The 17,635-nt window shown below is 57.3% G+C and overlaps 1 protein-coding gene across 1 annotated transcript; it reads right to left on the bottom strand.

The window, feature by feature from the left end:
- Window positions 1-10: 10 nt before the first annotated feature.
- LOC150050873 (GRB2-related adapter protein) lies at window positions 11-17,434 on the bottom strand. The gene is made up of 5 exons (XM_090349459.1): window positions 17,255-17,434; window positions 13,791-13,888; window positions 11,142-11,264; window positions 2,943-3,111; window positions 11-1,107 (listed from the first exon to the last, which is right to left on the bottom strand). The coding sequence occupies exons 1-5, from the start codon at window positions 17,330-17,332 to the stop codon at window positions 922-924; spliced, it is 654 nt and encodes a 217-aa protein (XP_090205585.1). The 5' UTR covers window positions 17,333-17,434; the 3' UTR covers window positions 11-921.
- Between the last annotated feature and the right edge of the window lie 201 nt (window positions 17,435-17,635).

Below are 17,635 nucleotides of genomic sequence, written 5' to 3'. Positions count from 1 at the left end.
CCGGTGCCCAGCAGTTTCACAGTTTTTATTTTGAATACAAGGTCAGAAACAGTGGGAACTTTCTTGGGCTCAGGGGTTAAAGAATCTTGGGTCTTATCTTGAACCACAAGGGAGAGCCCCACATTTCTATAGTCAAGGCACTTTAGCCGTCTCCTGGGGTCTCCCCCATCCATCTTGCCTCTCCCTTCCTCCTGCTCACATGTGCCTACCTTCAGCCTGGCATTCAAGGCTATCCCTAGTCCACTTCCTTTCTCCTGTTCCCAAATGTGTCCAGGCTCTGGGCAGGATCCCTTTCTGGTGCCTTTGCTTAGGCTGGGCCCCTACCTCCTGTCCCCTTGGTCCTCCAAAACTCAGCCCCAGTCCTACTTTCCTATCTGGCCTTCAGAATGCCTTCCTCCTGGAATGCCCTCTGGTCTGGGCAGAACCCCAAAAGGGAAATGAGTACAGCCTGATCTCCCACATGGCTAGTCCAGAGACTGGTATCCCCAGCAGGGACTACCACATGCCCCTTCTTCTAAGGCCCAGGGCCTTCGCAACCCCACCCAAGGGCATTTGTGTGGGTTGGGGAGGGGGTGCCGTATACCCCAGGTGGAGCCCAAAGTGGTGGGGATGCAGGAAGCTGTACATCCAGGGCCCTCAGGCAGAGCCAGCCAGGAAGCCCTCAAACCCAGATGGGTGGAGCCACTGGCTGTGGTGGAAGGTGGAGCTTTGTAAGGACCACCCCCTGACGTCACACGCCAGCATCCAATGCGAAGCGGCCAGGCAGGAAGTCCTGGGCGCTCCGTGGCCACGTGGTCGCTGAAGCGGGCGGATCCCGGTCGAGGTGGCCCGCGGCCTTGGCGGGGAGCAGCCGAGGCAGGTAGGCACCCTGTTCAGTCTGAAGCTGTGCTGGGGCCCCGATGGCCTGGGGTGGGGGGGATCTCACAGGTGCACTGGCTGCACGTAGCTGCGCGGGAAGAAGCCCTCGCGCCCTCCTGCGCGGCCTCGCCACCAGTGGGGGTCGGGCCGCTCCAGGACCTCGATGATGTCGCCGCGGCGGAAGCTGAGTTGAGAAGGGTCTTGTGCGGAGAAGTCGAACTGGGCCTGGGCGAAGCAGCTCCGGGGCGGCTGAGAAGGGAGGACGCGGTCAGTGGGCACCCTTGAAGCCCTGAGCCCCGACTGGCTGTCCCCCGGAAGCCCCCCAGGATGAGCCCGGGGTTCAGCGGGCAGGTGGGTGTCAGGGGACAGCACCAGGACTGACCAAGCCCAGGACGGTGATGGCGACCCCCGGCCCACCCGACTGTATCTATACGGTATGTATGCCTCCCAGAAGCCCAGTCAGTGTCCACCCGGCTTCCCGGGCAGCACTGCTGGAGCCATAGGGCGGCTGGGTGAGGGAGGTCCTGGGCCTTAGTTGTGACTTTGGTGAGGTTCTGGATCAGACACGATAACTTTGGGGGTTTTGTTTTGTTTTGCCAGTCCTGGAGCTTGAACTCAGGGCCTGGGCACTGCCCTTGAGCTTTCTCGAGGCTAGAGCTCTACAGTTTGAGCCATAGCACCGCTTCCACCTTTTTCTGTGTATGTAGTACCAAGGAATCGAACCCAGGGCTTCGTGCATGCTAGGCAAGCACTCTACCACTAGGCCACATTCTCAGATAAGATAACTTTGATTCTAGCCATGGCACCACAGCAACAGGTCTTACAAACTGTACATTGATTTTGCTAGAAATTATACTGTGTTTGCTGCTATTGCTCTTGTCAGATGGGCAGGGGAGCATTGTACCTCCAGTGTCTTACCTCACAGGCCTGGGGTCTAGGCCTCCCTATGCTTCAGGTGTGATTATTGGCTATCACTGCCCTTTAAGGGTCTGGTTTCCTCCTTGGCACACACAGGTTGGCAACTTTTTGCCACCCAGGGCCCAGCCTGCCCCACAGCTGGGGAAGGTGGGGGTTCTCAGCTGTGAGCCTGCAGAATGCCAACCAGGATGCTGATAGGATCAGCAGAGGCTCTGTAATTAGTGGGTCTCTGCCCAGGAAGGAGGAGGCGGCATTGTGAGCCCCAGAGGACTGAGCCAGTGCCACAGCCACCCACCCCACTGGATGGGTGACCCCAAAGCCCAGTGCCGGTACAGGGAGCCTCAATTGGCCCCTTAACTCCAACCTGGCTCTGGCACCCTTTTCCCAGAGCAGAGCTGGCCTCCAGGGGGTGAATAGGTGGCTGGAGTTCTGGGAGAACAAAGACCCAGCTGGGGGAATGGACTCCCCCCGAAACTCCAAAACCGGGAGATCTCGGCTGATTGGGCCCCTGGGTCAGGTTCATAAAGGGTTCCCCAGCAGGGTCTCATCAAGTACTGTTTGCCTCTAGTGGCAAATCAAACCCTGGGGTTCGCTCACTGTCTTGAGTAAAGGAGAAACTGAGGCCTCAGGTCACACAGCAAGGTGTGCGACTGGAACATAGTAGGGCTGGACTTTCACTGTGGAGTTAGGCGGCCTCCTCCTCAGGCCTGGGCTCCGGTGCCCTCTGCAGAGCCCCAGTTCAGTGTTTTAAGGTCTTGACCCAGGCTTTGCCAGCACCCCTCTTTCCAAGGAAAACAGTGTGCCTGGGCTAATAACTCCATTGGCTACTGCCGTCACCCTAATGAGAGTGAGAGCTGGTCCCCAGAGGGGACTTGATGAAAGGGCTGGTTGATGGCAAATTGCTATTATTGTGAGGATGCAGGGTGAATGGATCACCCCACGCCCTGTGCCCAGCCAGGCCTCACCTCCCCCAGGGCTCACAGGGCCCCACGTCCCACCTACGGCCAGGAAGCTCTTGGACTGCAGAGACCAGCTCAGCATATAGGATCGGTAGACCACATCCATTGATTCATTCAGCCATTTTTGAGGACCTACCTAGGATACTGTGGTTGGACTTGTGGACAAGTCAGACAGCTCCCATCTGCCCCATCCCTTGATGGACCTACCTTGAGCATGGGCTCCTGGTCCCGCAGGAAGATCTGCCGCCTCTTGGCAATGGTGGTGGTGCGGTAGAAGTCGACCAGCTCATTCAGGGAGTTGAACTTCTCTTCCCACAGGAAGTACTTTCCTGAGGCCTCACGCAGCACCTTAAAGTGCTGCACCTGGTCCCCGTAGCTGGGAGAAAGGACCCGAAGCCGCCTCAGACTCTGGCTCCCCACCCATTGCCCGCAGCCTGGCCTTTCTCTTGGTGAGATCTGGAGTAGAGTGGGGGAGGTATTACTGGAGAGACTCCATTGACCTGGCTCCACATAAGAGTGGAGAGCTCCTCCCAGTATGAAACGTGGGGTTCTGGGCCAGGCTTGTTTCTTGCTGTGTGACCTTAGACAAGTTACTTCTCTGAATAGCAGTTCCTCATAATGCTAACACTTCCTTTAGGATAAGTCAACAGAAAATGCTGACTATGGCCTATTTGCCACATGAAATGTCTCCTTCTGGGTGCACATCCACAATCTCCCCCCCCCCAACCCCTTCCCAGGCCCCACAGTCCCTTGGGAAGTGAGGCCTAAGTTCACCCTAACAAAGGACAAAGCCTGTTACTGTGAGAGTAACTCAGGCTTTCTGGACACTTCATGTCCTTTCTTCACCTGCAAGAACTGTCTGTGAGCCAGGCACCAATGGCTACTATAAATCCCAGCCACACTGAGATCTGAGGATCACGATTTGAAGCCAGCCTGTCAGGAAAGTTTGTGAGACTCTTATCTCCAGTCAACCGCCCAAAAGTCAGAAGTGGAACAGTGACTTGAGTAGTAGAGTGCTAGCCTTGAACCAAAAAAAAAAAAAACCAAACTCATGGGCAATGCCCTGGCCCTGAGTTAAAGCCCTAAGACTGCCATCCTCCCCCCCCCCCAAAAAAAAAAGAAGAAAAGGAAAAGGAATCCCAAACACACAAAAACTGTGGTTCCCATTGCCCTCATTACAAAGTCTTAAACATCAGACCTAAGATCTGGCTCTGTCGACACACCCAACCTCTTCTTTCCTATCTTCTCTGATGGCTCAAGAGCCCTTTCCTTTCTCTTCATTTGCGCAGCCTCCAGCCCACTACTACAGATAAGCCCCTCCCAGTGCAGCTGATGAGATAAATATCAGGTTTTCGGATTTGACCAGCTGGTGCTGCACAGGGCTGGGTTGGAAGGAGGTGCTGGCATGGGAGTTCACTTCTGGGCTGCAGAGGTGTGGGCCTGCCTCACAGCCCAGGAGGAGTAAGCTAGACCTTTTGGGCAGCGGGAAAACTGAAGCCTGAGTGCAGCCAACCTACCAAAGACTCCCCCACAAGGAAGGTCAGGGCTGGGGCCACAGGGGAGTTCAGACATGCTGCGATGAGCTCCCGATAGGTTACCAGAGTGTGACAGAAGCAGTCATTAGCCGGGCGCCGGGGGCTCACATCTAGAATCCTAGCTACTCAGGAGGCTGAGATCTGAGAATTGCGGTTCAAAGCCAGCCAGGGCACAAAAGTCTGTGAGACTCTCATCTCCAGTTAACCACCAGAAAACCAGAAGTGGTGCTGTGCCTCCAGAGGTAGAGCACTAGCCTTGAGCTAAAAGCTCAGGGAGTACCCAGGCCCAGAGTCAATCATTATTCCTGTAATATTAACTATCCTAGACCTCATTCCATGTCCAGATCCCTCTGTGCTGCTGCTCCTTGGCTGTGCCTCTTCCCGAGAACTCCAGCCTGGCTCTACCTGAACTGTCCTTCCCAGCTGCCCCTCCCTGGGCCTTTTGTGGCTCTCTGGGACACAGTGTGACTGCCCCTTCTTGAACACAGACAAAGGAGGCTGGGGCCAAACGGGGCCAAGCAGGTGTCCCGACTTGCTGAAGGAAACACTGAAAACAGAGGCTTAGAAAGCACAGAACAGCTCCGGCCCTGGATGAAGATGGCCGGCGGGGTTGAGAACTGAAGGCCAGTGGTCTAGTCCAGTGGGATGGGGGGACTGTCATGGTGAGGGAGGTAACCCCTTGGTCTCTTGAGCCGTGAACCACAGCCTATTGTGTTCAGAACCACAGCCTATTGTGTTCAGATTAGGGGCTAAATGAGCTCTGACCTCTAGTGCAGACGCTGTCTTCTGTACACTAGCTATTCCCTCTGACTAGAACTTGAAGGGCTAAGAACTTGAAGATCCAGCTTCAAGGCTCCTCCTGAGCTGGATACAGTGGCAAGTGCCTATTTTCCCACCTATGTGGGAATCATAGTGGAGATAGAGCACACTTGGCTTCATATTCTGTCTCAAAATTAACCAGTTCTGGGCCGGGAGTTTGGCCTAGTGGTAGAGTGCTTGCTTAGCATGCAAGAAGACCTGGATTCAATTCCTCCATACCACCTAATTAGAAAAAGCTGGAAGTGGTGCTGTGGCTTAAGTGGTAGAGCTCTGGCCTTGAGAATGCCCAAGGACAGTGCTCAGGCCCTGAGTTCAAGCTCCAGGACTGGCAAAACACAACAACAACAAAATTAACCAGTTCTATACAGGTGCTTGCAGCTCATGCCTGTAATTCTAGTTACTCAGGAAGCAGAGATCTGAGGATCAAGATTGGAAGCCAACCTAGGCAGGTAAGTCCTTGAGACTCTTACCCTAGTTAATCACCAGAAAACCAGAACTGGGTCTGTGGTCCAAGTAGTTGAAAACCAGCCTTGTGCAGAAAAGCTAAATGACAGTGCGTGGGCCCTGAGTTCAAGCTCCAGTACACGTACACAACAACACAACACACACACACACACACACACACACACACACACAGGTTCAAAAGTCTCGGGGGCCAATCTTGACACTGCATTTACAAACCTGGGATCTCCCATGTCCCCTTAACTACAGGGTGACATCCACCATCTCCACTGCCTGGCCCTGCTTCTCAGCCTGTTCCTCCCCAACCTCAGCCAGTCAGCCCTGGGGCTGTCCACTAAACACTTAAGATAAAGACTGATGATAACAATACGTAGACTGTAACCAGGGATTTCTCCTGTGGAGATGGCCATTGAACAGTATTCTCCCTGACACCATTTCCTCCAGCTGGAAGCAATTCTTGATCTCTTCAGACTTCAGGGCCCTTCCTCCACACCACCTTCTACTTCATCATCAGACCCACAAAGCCTTGTTATCTGCTGCTCATAATGACTCAGGCTGTATATTTGAGGGCACTCTGAAGGTCCCAGCCAGATGGGACCCAGAGAATGGATCACTGAAGCCAAATTCCTAGCAGAACTCTGGTTTGTTTTTTTTTTTTTTGCCAATTGTGGGGCTTGAGCTCAGGGCCTGAGCCCTGTCCTTGGACTTTTTCTCAAGGCTAGAGCTCTGTTCTTGAACCACAGCACCACTTCCAGCTTTTTTATGTATGTGGTGCTGAGGAATCGAACCTGGGTCTTCATGCATTGCTAGGCAAGTACTCTATCAGTAGGCCAAACTCCCCGCTCCTGGTTTTTTTTTTTTCTTTCTGTTTGTTTGTTTGTTTAATTTTAAAAATGAACCGACTCTTGTCACTGTCCTGCCCTGAGGCAGGCCAATATGATAAATCTTGACGCGAAGGTGGACAGAGACAACCCTAAGGTCAGCTCCCCTGGAAGCAGCCAGTGCCAGGTGATAATGGGGGCTTTGCACAGGTGAGGCTGTGATCCCCATGCCTGGGGATAAAACTGCTTACATGCTGCCAGTGAGCACTGCTTCCCAGCTGTGAAGCTGCTGGCCTGGGCACCTGTGGGGCCCGTGTGCCACGTGCCCAAGATGCTGAGATCAGTAGGAGACAGTGGGCATTTCTGAGGGGCTCAGGACTCCCCTGGATTTTGAGAGCAGGGAGAGGTATCATTTCAAGCAGATGGGTGACAGCTGGGTGGACAAGAAATGGCAAGTGGAGATATTATAGCTGTGTATCCAGGACACTGGTAGATGAGGCTGGGGGGCCGTGCAGGGTGAGGGGCCTGGAATCCATGGGTCCCTGCTGCCTTATGCCAGGGGACTAAAGGGTGCTGTGAGTACAAGTCAGGCTATCGTGGGCAGATTTCGACAACTTGGAGACTGAAGGCCATTTTTGGTCACCCAAGAGTCACTCAAAGTAAAGCATCCTCAGAAAGCTGCAGGAGGTTGGGAAGGGAGCCAGGGATTCCAGAACTCCCCCACCTGGGAACTGGGCAATTCCCAAAGCTGCAGCCCTGGCCTGTGCTGTGTGTGGCAGGCCCTGTAACCGCCCCCCCATGTGGCCCCAGTTTCTGGCTGCATGGCCGAGAAGAGGCTGTCTGGACAGCAGAGTGATGACAACAGGGCGGCCAGGCTGGTGTGGAGTCCGCCAGGCCGCTCAGCACTGGAGCCCCCCCTCATCACGAGTGATGGCCGTCCTTCCGCTTGGCCTGGGATCAGTATGGGAAACCCCCTCATGTCAGCAGGGCCCCCAGGGCTGGAGCCCCACGCCTTCGGCTGCTGTCACCCAGGAGGAGTGACCCTGACCCCAGAGCAGACTGTATGCTGGCAGCCCAAGACCAAGGACCAGGTGCTCGCAGCCACCAGTCTTGCCTGGCGGGTTTTTCTGGAATGGTAGCAGGGGTGGGGGCTGCAGCAGAAGCAGCAGCAAAGGTGACTGGCAGCGGAGAGGGAGCAAGTGGGGGGGGGGGCAGCCACCTGGGGATACCCCTGCTCCCCGGCCCAGGCCTTGGACCCACTGGATGTCCATCTCCTCGGCGCACAGCTGCCCTCCAGCTGTGGGACCAAGGCAGGGCCTGTACTGCAGCCAGGAAACAAGGGAACTGACTTGGAGGCACAGCGGGGGAGACAGACCCTCACAGGGAGTGTGGGTGAAAAGGTAGATGGGGCTGGTTAGGGCACAGGAAGTGGCACCAGCCTTGCCATTTCTTGCTGTGAGGCCTTGGCCGAGTTACTGCACCTCTCTGAGCTTCAGGCCCCTTACCTACAAAGTGGTTCCCTCCCGCATATCTGGAGGCCCCTGCCTGAAGCCACACCCATCCCTACCCCAGAGCCCCTGTGATCACCATGGGGTGACATAAGTGCCTGGCACCCTAGCACCCACGGGTCAGATGGGTGGGGCAGACACCCAGACACAGAGACTCCACTGGCTAGGAAGGAAGGAAACACCTCTCTGGGGGACAAACTGTCACTGAGGATGGGAGTCCCCCGTGTCCTGGTAGGAGTGCAGGGCATGAGTTTGGCACAGCTCTGGCTCCTGCCCTGCTCGCTGCCAGCTCAGACATGCTCCTTGGGAGTGGAGGGGGGACAGCCCTTTGTAAACTTGTAAAGGGCAGCTGGCTGTGACCACTGTGGCTCTGTGAGGCAGCACGAGCCCATAAACCCACCTTTGACAGCTTTATGAGGCTTGGCACAGGGGGTGTGGGGGATGCCACGCATGGTGGTCAGAGTTCCCGAGGCCTGAACCAGCAAGGGCAGGGAGCTCACACCCAGACAGACAGATGGACAGCCTGCTATTATGGCCACCACATCCCTGGGCTTTAGACAGCCAGGCGGATGAGATTTGGGCTTCTAGCTTCTCAGGCCATGGTGTCTTGACTGAGAAGCCTGGGTCTCTGTGGGGCTGGGCGCCCACCACAGATACCCTGGGGGTCATGGCAGTCACTCTAGAGGCCACTGGTCAAGCACTGGGCCAGTGAGTGAACTGATCCCCACATGGATTTTACTTTTAGATGGGGATAACTTGAGAATTAAAACCCCAAAATCGGGAGCCTGGGAGTGTGGCCTAGTGGTAGAGCGCTTGCCTAGCATGCAAGAAGCCCTGGGTTCGAGTCCTTACTGCCACATACACAGAAAAAAAAAAGCGGTGCTGTGGCTCAAGTGGTAGAGCACTAGCCTTAAGAAAAAATAAGCTCAAGGATAGTGCCTAGGCCGAGTTCAAGCCCCAGGACTGGCCAAAAAGAAAAAAAAAACCCGGAATTGCACAGCCAATAAGTATTGATCACAGTTCCCACATCCCCATAAACACATGCCCCTAACTTCGGGGAGACGCCCTTGCCTATTTCTGCCCCCTGCTGGATGGTCCTCCAAGGCACCCCTTGCTCACAGCTCCATCTGCGAGAAACTGAGGATCGAGAGCGCCATCTGGGGGTAGGGGCACAAATCACAACCACGGAGCTGGAAGCTCCTGCGGCCTCCTGGCTATGAGCTGGAGCTGCTGCCTGGGTTTCTTTGAGCACTGCTCCCCCATCCCTGCCCAGGAAACATGGGTCTGGCTCCCGGGCTTAAGAACTTCCTAGCTGCCCCATCTCCTCTCCCGGTCAGTCTGCTGCTATCCAAACAGCCCTCACGGTCTCACCCGTGGGTCTTGGCAGTTGCTTCTCCTTGTACCTGATCTATCCTTCCCTCTCCTAGTGACCCAAACTCGTATGCAGGCCACAGGGCCCAGCCCACTCTGCTTCCTGTGCCTTCACCATGCCATATGCCCACTATTTCGAATTTCCTTTATCCATCTGAGCGTCACAGAGACCATTAGGGCAGCTGTGTTCTGGTCCAGCTGTTGTCTGTTGCTATCCCAGCCACTGAGTGGGTGATGTCCCCCCCTGAGCTGCAATTCACACCTGTGGACATGGAAGGCTCTCCGGGGGCGGGGTGTTCAGGGCTGGCCACGTGAGTGCCACAGGATGGGCGGAGCTCACAGACACTGCAGGAGGGAGCAGTAGGAATGGAGGATGGGTGGGGAGCCCGAACTCCCCTCTGCCCTCTGTTCCCCTCCCCTCGCTTGGTGGGTGACCTTGGGCTTTGGGTTTGATTCCAGGAACCACTCGAAGCCCAGTCACCCTGCCTGGCAGGCGCCATTCCCGGGTGACAGCCTCTCCCTTGGGAAACAGCCACTTCCTGCCTCTGGGAAAGCAGCTGTGGGGTCTGCAGGGACTGTGGTGGGAGCTGGGTGACCCGATGGCCACTCCGCCTGCCTCCTCACCATCCTGGAGACAGGTCCGGGCCAAGAACCCACAGGGCTCTCTCCCCACACACGCATGGTGGCCGTGCCTATATAGTTAAGATAGGGAGTGGGGAGACTGAGGCCCAGAAAGGGTCACGCGTCCTCCCTCCCTCCCCGGGAAGACCAGTGTCCCCAGAGGAAGGGGAAGCGATGACTCATGGCTGTTTGCATAGCTCAGGGACAGTGATCTTGAGCGCTGGGCCCTGTGACACTCGTGATGTCACAGGCTGTGCCACCAGCCTGGTTAGTCAGTGGTCCCCCTCGCCCCCTGAGGGGCGGGTCCCACACAAAGCGCTTGCAGGCAGGTCACAGGCAGGGATGAGTTTCTGCTCCTGGAAGCCGAGCAGGTGCTGGTGAAGCCTCGCTGAGGTCAGGAGGCCCTGCCCGGCCCTTCTCTGCCTCTTTGGGGTCCCCCAGTCCAGTGCTCCTCTGCATTCTCTACCCACCCAGACTCTGCCATTTATTCTTTGGGACTCATGCAGCCCCCTAAGCCTAGCTTAGGAAGACTGGTGTCCCGGGAGCCATGCCACATCGCCTGGCCCACCCTTTCCTCCTGTCCCTTGGCACTGGCACTGGAAGTGCCCCTGCAGCCCTGCAAGTTGCACAGAGCCATGTCACCACCCAGACCCAGCCACAACATCCGTCCCTCACACCTGCGCCATCAGGCCCTCTGCCATGTGGTCCACTCACCTCTGACTAACCCCAGGCCCTGTCCCTTGTCCACTCTGTCCACACAGCCTCCCTTGGCTCCTACACACTCGAAGAGCATTCCTGCCTCAGGGCCTTTGCACTGGCTAGTCTCCCTCTGCTGGGAGCCTCTCCTCCTGGATCCTCATTCCTGGGCATATGGAAGCCTCTTGGCTGCAGTACTGCCACCTCCATCCCTCAGCCTTCCCTGACCACCCCGTGTGTGAGACACGATGTCCACAAAGACCACCCTGTTTCCCCAGCTCCCAGTGCAGGGCCGAGACCTGGTCTGTCACCACACCCAGGACGGAGGAGCAGACAGCCGCACCATACCCCTTCCTCCATGTCAGTCACTACCCCCCCCCCCCCCGCCACAGCCACGGGAGCCCCGGCCTGGAGCTCAGGTACTTCTCCCCACTTCAGCTGAGACGACACAGCTCAGGGAGGCCAGGCCACTCACCCAAGGCCACACAGCCAGGCCCCCTGGCCTCAGGGTGGAACAGCCTGGCCCCGGGGCTCCCCAGTCCCTGCCCGCCCCTCCCCCAGGCTCAGGCTCACTTCACGGACACAGAGAACTCCCCCGGGGAGCTCTCGCTCTCACGGATCAGGAAGGCGCCCAGCTGGTTCCTCTGCATCAGGATCTCCTCTGCCAGCTGCCGAGAAATCCGGCCGGAGTACCATCTGTGGAGGGGGGCGGTGCTGGGGGCTGGGCTCCGAGACCGCCCTCTACACCCCCACACCCGTGTACACATCCTCAACACCACCCGGCCTTCCCCACCCCAGCTATAGGGTGCATTGCTGCACCCATTTTACAGGTTGGGGAAACTGAGGCCCTGGGAGGCAAAGCCAGCTGCCCACGATCCCTGTTGAGCATGGTCAGAGCTCCTGAACGTGGGAGCGTGGAGCTGGCGGCCCCCAGCAGCGGCTGTGGTGGGCACATGGCAGTTGGGGTGGCTGGGAGGGGAGCTGCACCCCGCCTCTGCAGCTGGGCCTGCACTGGAGTTTCCTGAGGGGCCCTGTGTCTCCGAGGAACCCACAAAACTCTTGGAAGACGTCAGTGCGGTGGCGGCTGTCACTGTGAGTTGGCACTGCTGTGCACCCCAACACAGAAGACACCCCAAAATACCAGCACCAGCCTCACTCCTTTTCCACCTTCTGACTCTCCTCTCTCTCTCTCTCTCTCCCTCTCCCTCTCCCTCTCCCTCTCCCTCTCCCTCTCTCTCTCTCTCTGTCATGGGGCTTGAACCCTGGGCCCAGGTGCTGTTTTGAACTCGAGCTCAAAGTGACAACCCTAGCCCTTGAGCTGCTTCCGGTTTTCTAGTGGTTAGCTCACGTGCTTTAGTGCCCGGTTGGCTTTGAGCCGAGATCCTCCGATCCCAGCCTCCTGAGTAGCTGGGATTACAGACGAGAGCCAGTGTGCCTGGCCTTTTATCTCTATTGAACCAGTGTGGAACATGAAGCCCAGAGAGGGGCGGCAACAACCCCCGAGACTGCATGGGGGCCATGGCTCTCCCAGATTCCCCCTCACCCCTCCCGGCCAAGCCCCATCCACTCTGTTCCTGCCTGCTGTGTGACCCCTGACAAGTCACTGTGCCTCTGTGGCTGCCTCCTGGCCCTTGAGAGGACCAGTGAGCTGCTGTCTGCATGTATGTGCTTGTGCCTCTTTCTGTCCTCCCTGGAAAACTGCTCTCCCTCCTCCCCCAGTCGGGACTGGGCATCTGACACTCACTCATTGGCCAGTGCTCTACCATCTGAGCCACACCTCCAAACCCTCTCTGGAAAACTTCTACCTTAACCTCCAAGCCCAGCAGCCCATGCCCTTCTGGAGGAAACCCTCCCTGGCTAGTTAGCTGGCCACATGCCTCCATGCTCCATGGGGACAGATCTGGGGCCACTGGGTCTGCATCCCCGGCTCCTGGGGGCAGTGGGGTGACAGTGGGGTTGAGCAGGAATGGGCCTGGCTCAGCACAAGGCCTTCTGGGGTTTAGCCCTCTGCTCTCGAGCCCTGGGGCCAAGTCAGGTGCAGACTTGGAGTTTCCCAGAAGCTCAGCTCTGCCAGGCCCCTGACAGCTGCCCTGGCCCCAGGAGTCGCACCCCACCCCACCCCACCTCAGCAGCCACAGCACCGCAGCTCCCACGATTGGCGTCCCCTGGAGGATGCCCCTGGCCTGAGGTTGGGGTTTCTCAGCAATGTCAGCCGCTGCCACCTGTTCTTCCTGAGGGCTCCCCAACGCCCACTGCACCCCCTCCTCAAGCCCCCCACCTCCTGTCCTGTCTCCGTGGACAGGGTCCACAGTCCCGCAGGTGAGCCTGCCGCCCAGCGCAGCGGCCCTGGACCAGCTGCACTCAGCACAGGAAGCCGGGGGTGGGGGCAGTTTTGGAAACAACCCGAAGAAAGATAAAGAGGAAATACCCTTCCTCGGCCCCACCCAGGCCTTCCCCTCCTCCTGCCCCCGCATGCCCCCACACCTGCCTCCATGCCTCCCTGTGTCCTCTGTTCTAGCTCCTCCATGGCCCCCCACACCCCCAGCCTGTCCTCTGAGACTCCTGCCATGAATTCTCTCTCCTTACTCTCCACCACGTCTCCTGACCTGCCCTCTCTTTCCAGTTTCTTGTTCTAGCTAGCCAACTCCTATGCATCCTTCTCAGCCCCTCCCTACCACCTCTTGCCTGTCTTGGTTAGTCCCCTCTAGGCTGTCTTTCAGCATAGTGTCTCCGTTATATCCTGTGACAGAACAAGGCTGTTCTGGCCCCGCTGTGTCCCCTATGTTACTCATGTGGGGGTGCTCCAGTGGCTGCACAGTGCCTGGCTGGCTTTTAAAACCTATCCAGCTGGGTGCTGGTGGCTCACACCCATCATCCTAGCTATTCAGGAGGCTGAGACCTGAGGATCACAGTTCAAAGCCAGCCAGGGCAGGAAAGTCTATGAGACTCTTATCTCACAGAAGTGGCACTATGGCTCAAAATGGTGGAGAACCCAGACAGAACCAGGCTCTGAGTTCAAGCCCCATGACCAACAAAAACAAAATCCCTGTTGGTTTCTGGGTTTATCAGTTGCCCCAGGTCCGGGCAGCTGTGTTGGATGTGGCCAGGCCCAGCAGGTCCCAGGATATCCAGGCTGACACCCCATTCCCCCCATCCCAGCGCCTGTTCCCTGAGGAGAGCCAGGCCAGCAGGGGACACAGCATCCCGGGGCCCAGTACTCACGGGTGGGGCTTGACACGGATGTAGTTCTTGGGAACGAAGCCCTCGGCCCCTCGGAGCTCAGCTTTGTACCAGTTCTGGTCATCCTCCATGTTTAAGATCTGAGCGGAGGGGAGACATAGGCTCTCAGTCATCGAGGGGGACAGCTGTTCCCTGCAGAGCTGACTGTGCCCTCTGCACCTGTCCCAGCCCCAGCAGGCTAAGGGAGCAGAGGTAGGGCCCCTCCATGTAAGTGGGGGGGGGTCTCGCCTCTGCTCACTGCACTGAGCCTCGGGTGTGGGGCACGGTGCTGGCCTGGTCTGCAGGTGCCCTGTCACCTCTAGCCCCACCCCACAGGGTAGAGTGAGGCCAGGGTCACTGGGGGAGACCCTGGGGTGACTGGGGATCAGGGGAGGAACCCGCCTGACATGGGAAAACTAGTCTCCAAGCCATTTGCAAAGTTCACCTTGCCAGATGAGCCCAGGCCACACAGTGAGGGGGAGACAGACCCCATGTGGCTGCCAGGGGCCCCAAGGCTTAGGGCTTTGGCACTGCTAGTGGGGAAGGGTGGCAAGGGTGGGGTCCTGGTTCCGAGTCTTCACCCATTCTTCCACCTTGTCCCAGGAGCTGAGGGGGAGAGGGGAGGGGCTCCTCTCTGTCCTGGGCAGGGCTGAGGCCTGGGGTCACCCAGGGCACTTGCTCTAAGATGCTCCCCCTCCTCAATCTGACCCCCAAGGCAGGTGGAGCCCTTCTTTCCAGAGCCTGAGCTGGAAAGCTTGGCTGTCCCATTCCCACCACAGGCAGAGCAGGTGGCTGAGGAAAACCAAGTCAGTTCTCTGGTCCGGTGAGGAATGGGGTCTGTGGTTGCCGGCTACAGCCACAGGCCCCTGGGAGACACTCCTGGGCGGGGACCCTGGACACTCGGCCTGTTCCACCCCGCCTGTGTCCTTGTCTGTCAGCCAGGCACGGTCAGAGCCCGCGCTGGCCAGACCAGCCCATTACCAACTGCAGCAACCCGGGTCCACCTGCATCCAACCTCACTGCCGGGACCTCTCCCCTCCATCTGGGACCCAAAAATGTCCTCGTGGTCACCTTAGCTGAGCCCTCATTACATATAATACAGGTAGGTAGGTGTGTGTGTGTGTGTGTGTGTGTGTGTGTGTGTGTGTGTGTGTGTGCACCAGTCAGGGGGCTTGAACTCAGGGCCTGAGTGCTCAAGGCACGAGCTCTACCACTTGACTCACAGCTCCACTTCCAGGGTTTTGGTGGTTCATTGAAGAGTCTCATGGTCTTTTCTACCCCGACTGGCTTCAAACTGTGATCCTTGGATCTCAGCCTCCTGAGTAGCTGGGATCTTAGGCATGAGCCCGGGTGCCTGCCATCCAGTCTTTGTCTAAGATGGGCTCCGGGTCCAGCAGCAGCACCCTCGGTTTTCGTGAATCAGAAGGCTGTAGAGCTCGTTTTTTATTTATTTTGAGCTGGGAGTTCACTACTTAGGCCCAGGCTGGCCTCAAACTCCTGGCCTCAAGTGATCCATCTCAGCCTCCCCAAAGCTGGACTCCAGGTGAGTACTTGCTTCTGCATCTGGGTAATACGTACCGCCCACCCTTCCCAGCGATGCTGCCACTCCACCTGGCCCTCGCCCACCGTGTACATGTCAGCCGGGCACCGGCTGAGATCTGAGACTCATGGTTCAAAGCCAGCCGGGGCAAGAAAGTCTGTGAGACTCATCTCCACTAATCTACTCAAAGAAGCCATAAGTGGAGCTGTGGCTCAAGTGGTAGGTGGGGCACTAGCCTTGAGTACCAAAGCTCAGTCACAGTACCCAAGGCCCAAAGCCCCAGGACTGGGACCAAAATAAATAAATGTATACATTTCCCATGCCCTCAATTTCGGAGACGGTCAGATCCAGTGTGGCTGCTGAGGGATCTGGAAAGATGTGGCCCGCTTCCTCTTTCTTTAGGAGTATCTCTGGTCCTGTCGCCTATTTTTCTCTCCTGTGGTTGTGATTTTCTTGTAGACTTAGCCCTTTACCTACCAAGATAGGAAGATGTTATTTCACCTTTTTTTTTTTCTTCCCTTAACCTACGTCTCCCTTGGGTGAGTCCTGGCGACAGCCTCTGACTCCCACCCTGCGTCCCTATTGGTTCTCTAGCCAGAGACATTTTCTGTCCCCTCCAGCATAGTAACACCACCCCACCTCGGGCCTTCTGCCGGCCCCAGGTCAGGTGCCAGCTTTTTTAAATGTGTTGCTTTTGTTAAAGGCCCTGACACCCCCCCCCCCTGCCACACCCCTGTTTCAGTCCTCTCTCACCTGCCTGCCTCCCCATCCTGTCTCCCTGGGCAGATTTTGCACCCAGCAGAAAGCCTGGTCTACAGGAGGTATCAACAGCTCAGTCACTGTGGGCAGGGGAGCTGTTTTCTGCCTGCCATTACCCATTCCCTACACACATACAACCCCAGCCCTCCCATCACCTTGCGGCCCACAGCTGCTTAGGGCTGAAGGCCACCTTCTGCACACTCCCCAAGGAGTGCCTTCGGCCTACACCACGCCACCGGGAGCCCCTGCGTCGCTTGCCCAGCCACGTGCACAGGCCCAGGCTGGATGCTCGGGGGGCTCATGCCAGCACCCATTGCGAGCAGGGGCACCTCAAGGAAGGGCACACAGCTACCCCCGACCCCCAGCATGGCGGCCCCTGCACACCCCAGCAGCTACAGCACATGTCAGTTGTGTTGCCTGGTTTGGAACCTGATGATACCGGGCGTCACCCTGGAGTTCCTGCCCCTTCCTGTGCTTCAAGATGGGGGTGCCAAGAACAGTGCTCAGGGCTCAAGGTGGGAGACATGGGGTGTCACAGCTCCCACAGGGAGGCCGGGGCTCCGGAAGGGAGTGGCAGGTTCCGGGCCAGTTAATGGCTCAGCTGTGCCCACTCTGAGCTCACACCCGAACTTAGACATTGGTCCACACTCTTGTGTCAATCCAAAAAGACAAAGTATGGGTGTGGGTGTGTGGTGTACTTTCCCTTTTCTCCACACTGCTAGAAAGCTCATCCTGGGCACTTAAGTCATACCTGTTTTAACCTCATTAGGGTAGTGGGTATGCTTGTTTCTCTCCCATGTGTGCTCTCGTTCTCCCATGCCCATTCTCTCTGTCTCTCTCACACACACGCATACACATAAACACACCTTTGCTTTGCCCTCCCAAGAATCTGCTCTTCGAGTATTGTTTTCCTGGAATACTGGGGGTTACGCAAACTCCTTCTAGGCACTGTGTCTGGAACTTGAATTCTCATGATCCCCACAGGAAGGTGGGGAAACTGAGGCTCAGAGGGAGGAAGTGGCTTGTGTGGACTCACATGGCCACAAAGTGAAGGAGCTGCTCCTTCTCTCTAGAGCCCCGGCTTCCCTCCAGGACTCCCCCTGGCCCGCTGGTTCTGAACCCCACCCTGGATCCCTGCTCGTCTCCAGCCTGGCCCGGAGCACTGTACCTTGAGTGTGTCTCCCTTGTTGAAGGCCAGCTCATCACTCTCGGTGGCCTGGAAGCTGTACAGAGCCACGGACTCCATCCCGCTGTCCCTGGCTGTCCTCTGAGCGGGACCGCTTCCTGCTTCCTCTGTGGTGGGGGCTCCTCCTTTGTTTTGAGTGTGTTTGCTCTTCTGAAGCTGAGTCTGAACCCGTTCTGGGTGGGGGAGCAACAGGAAGCTGAGCATGTCACTGAGGGCGCACGCGCATATGTGTGTGTGTGTGTGTGTGTGTGTGTGTGTGTGTGTGTGTGTGTCAGGTAGGTAGGGCCCTGGGGAGTTTCCCTGAAGCCCTGGAAATAGGTTCCCCTGGTGCCCTTGCTACAGAGGGCAAAACTGAGGCAAAGA

The sequence above is a fragment of the Megascapheus bottae genome, chromosome 17, assembly GCF_031878675.1.
Source record: "Megascapheus bottae isolate mThoBot1 chromosome 17, mThoBot2.hap1, whole genome shotgun sequence".
Classification (NCBI taxonomy): domain Eukaryota; kingdom Metazoa; phylum Chordata; class Mammalia; order Rodentia; family Geomyidae; genus Megascapheus; species Megascapheus bottae.
The sequence above is the reverse complement of the archived record's forward strand: the minus strand, read 5'-3'. Positions and strand labels throughout refer to the sequence as shown.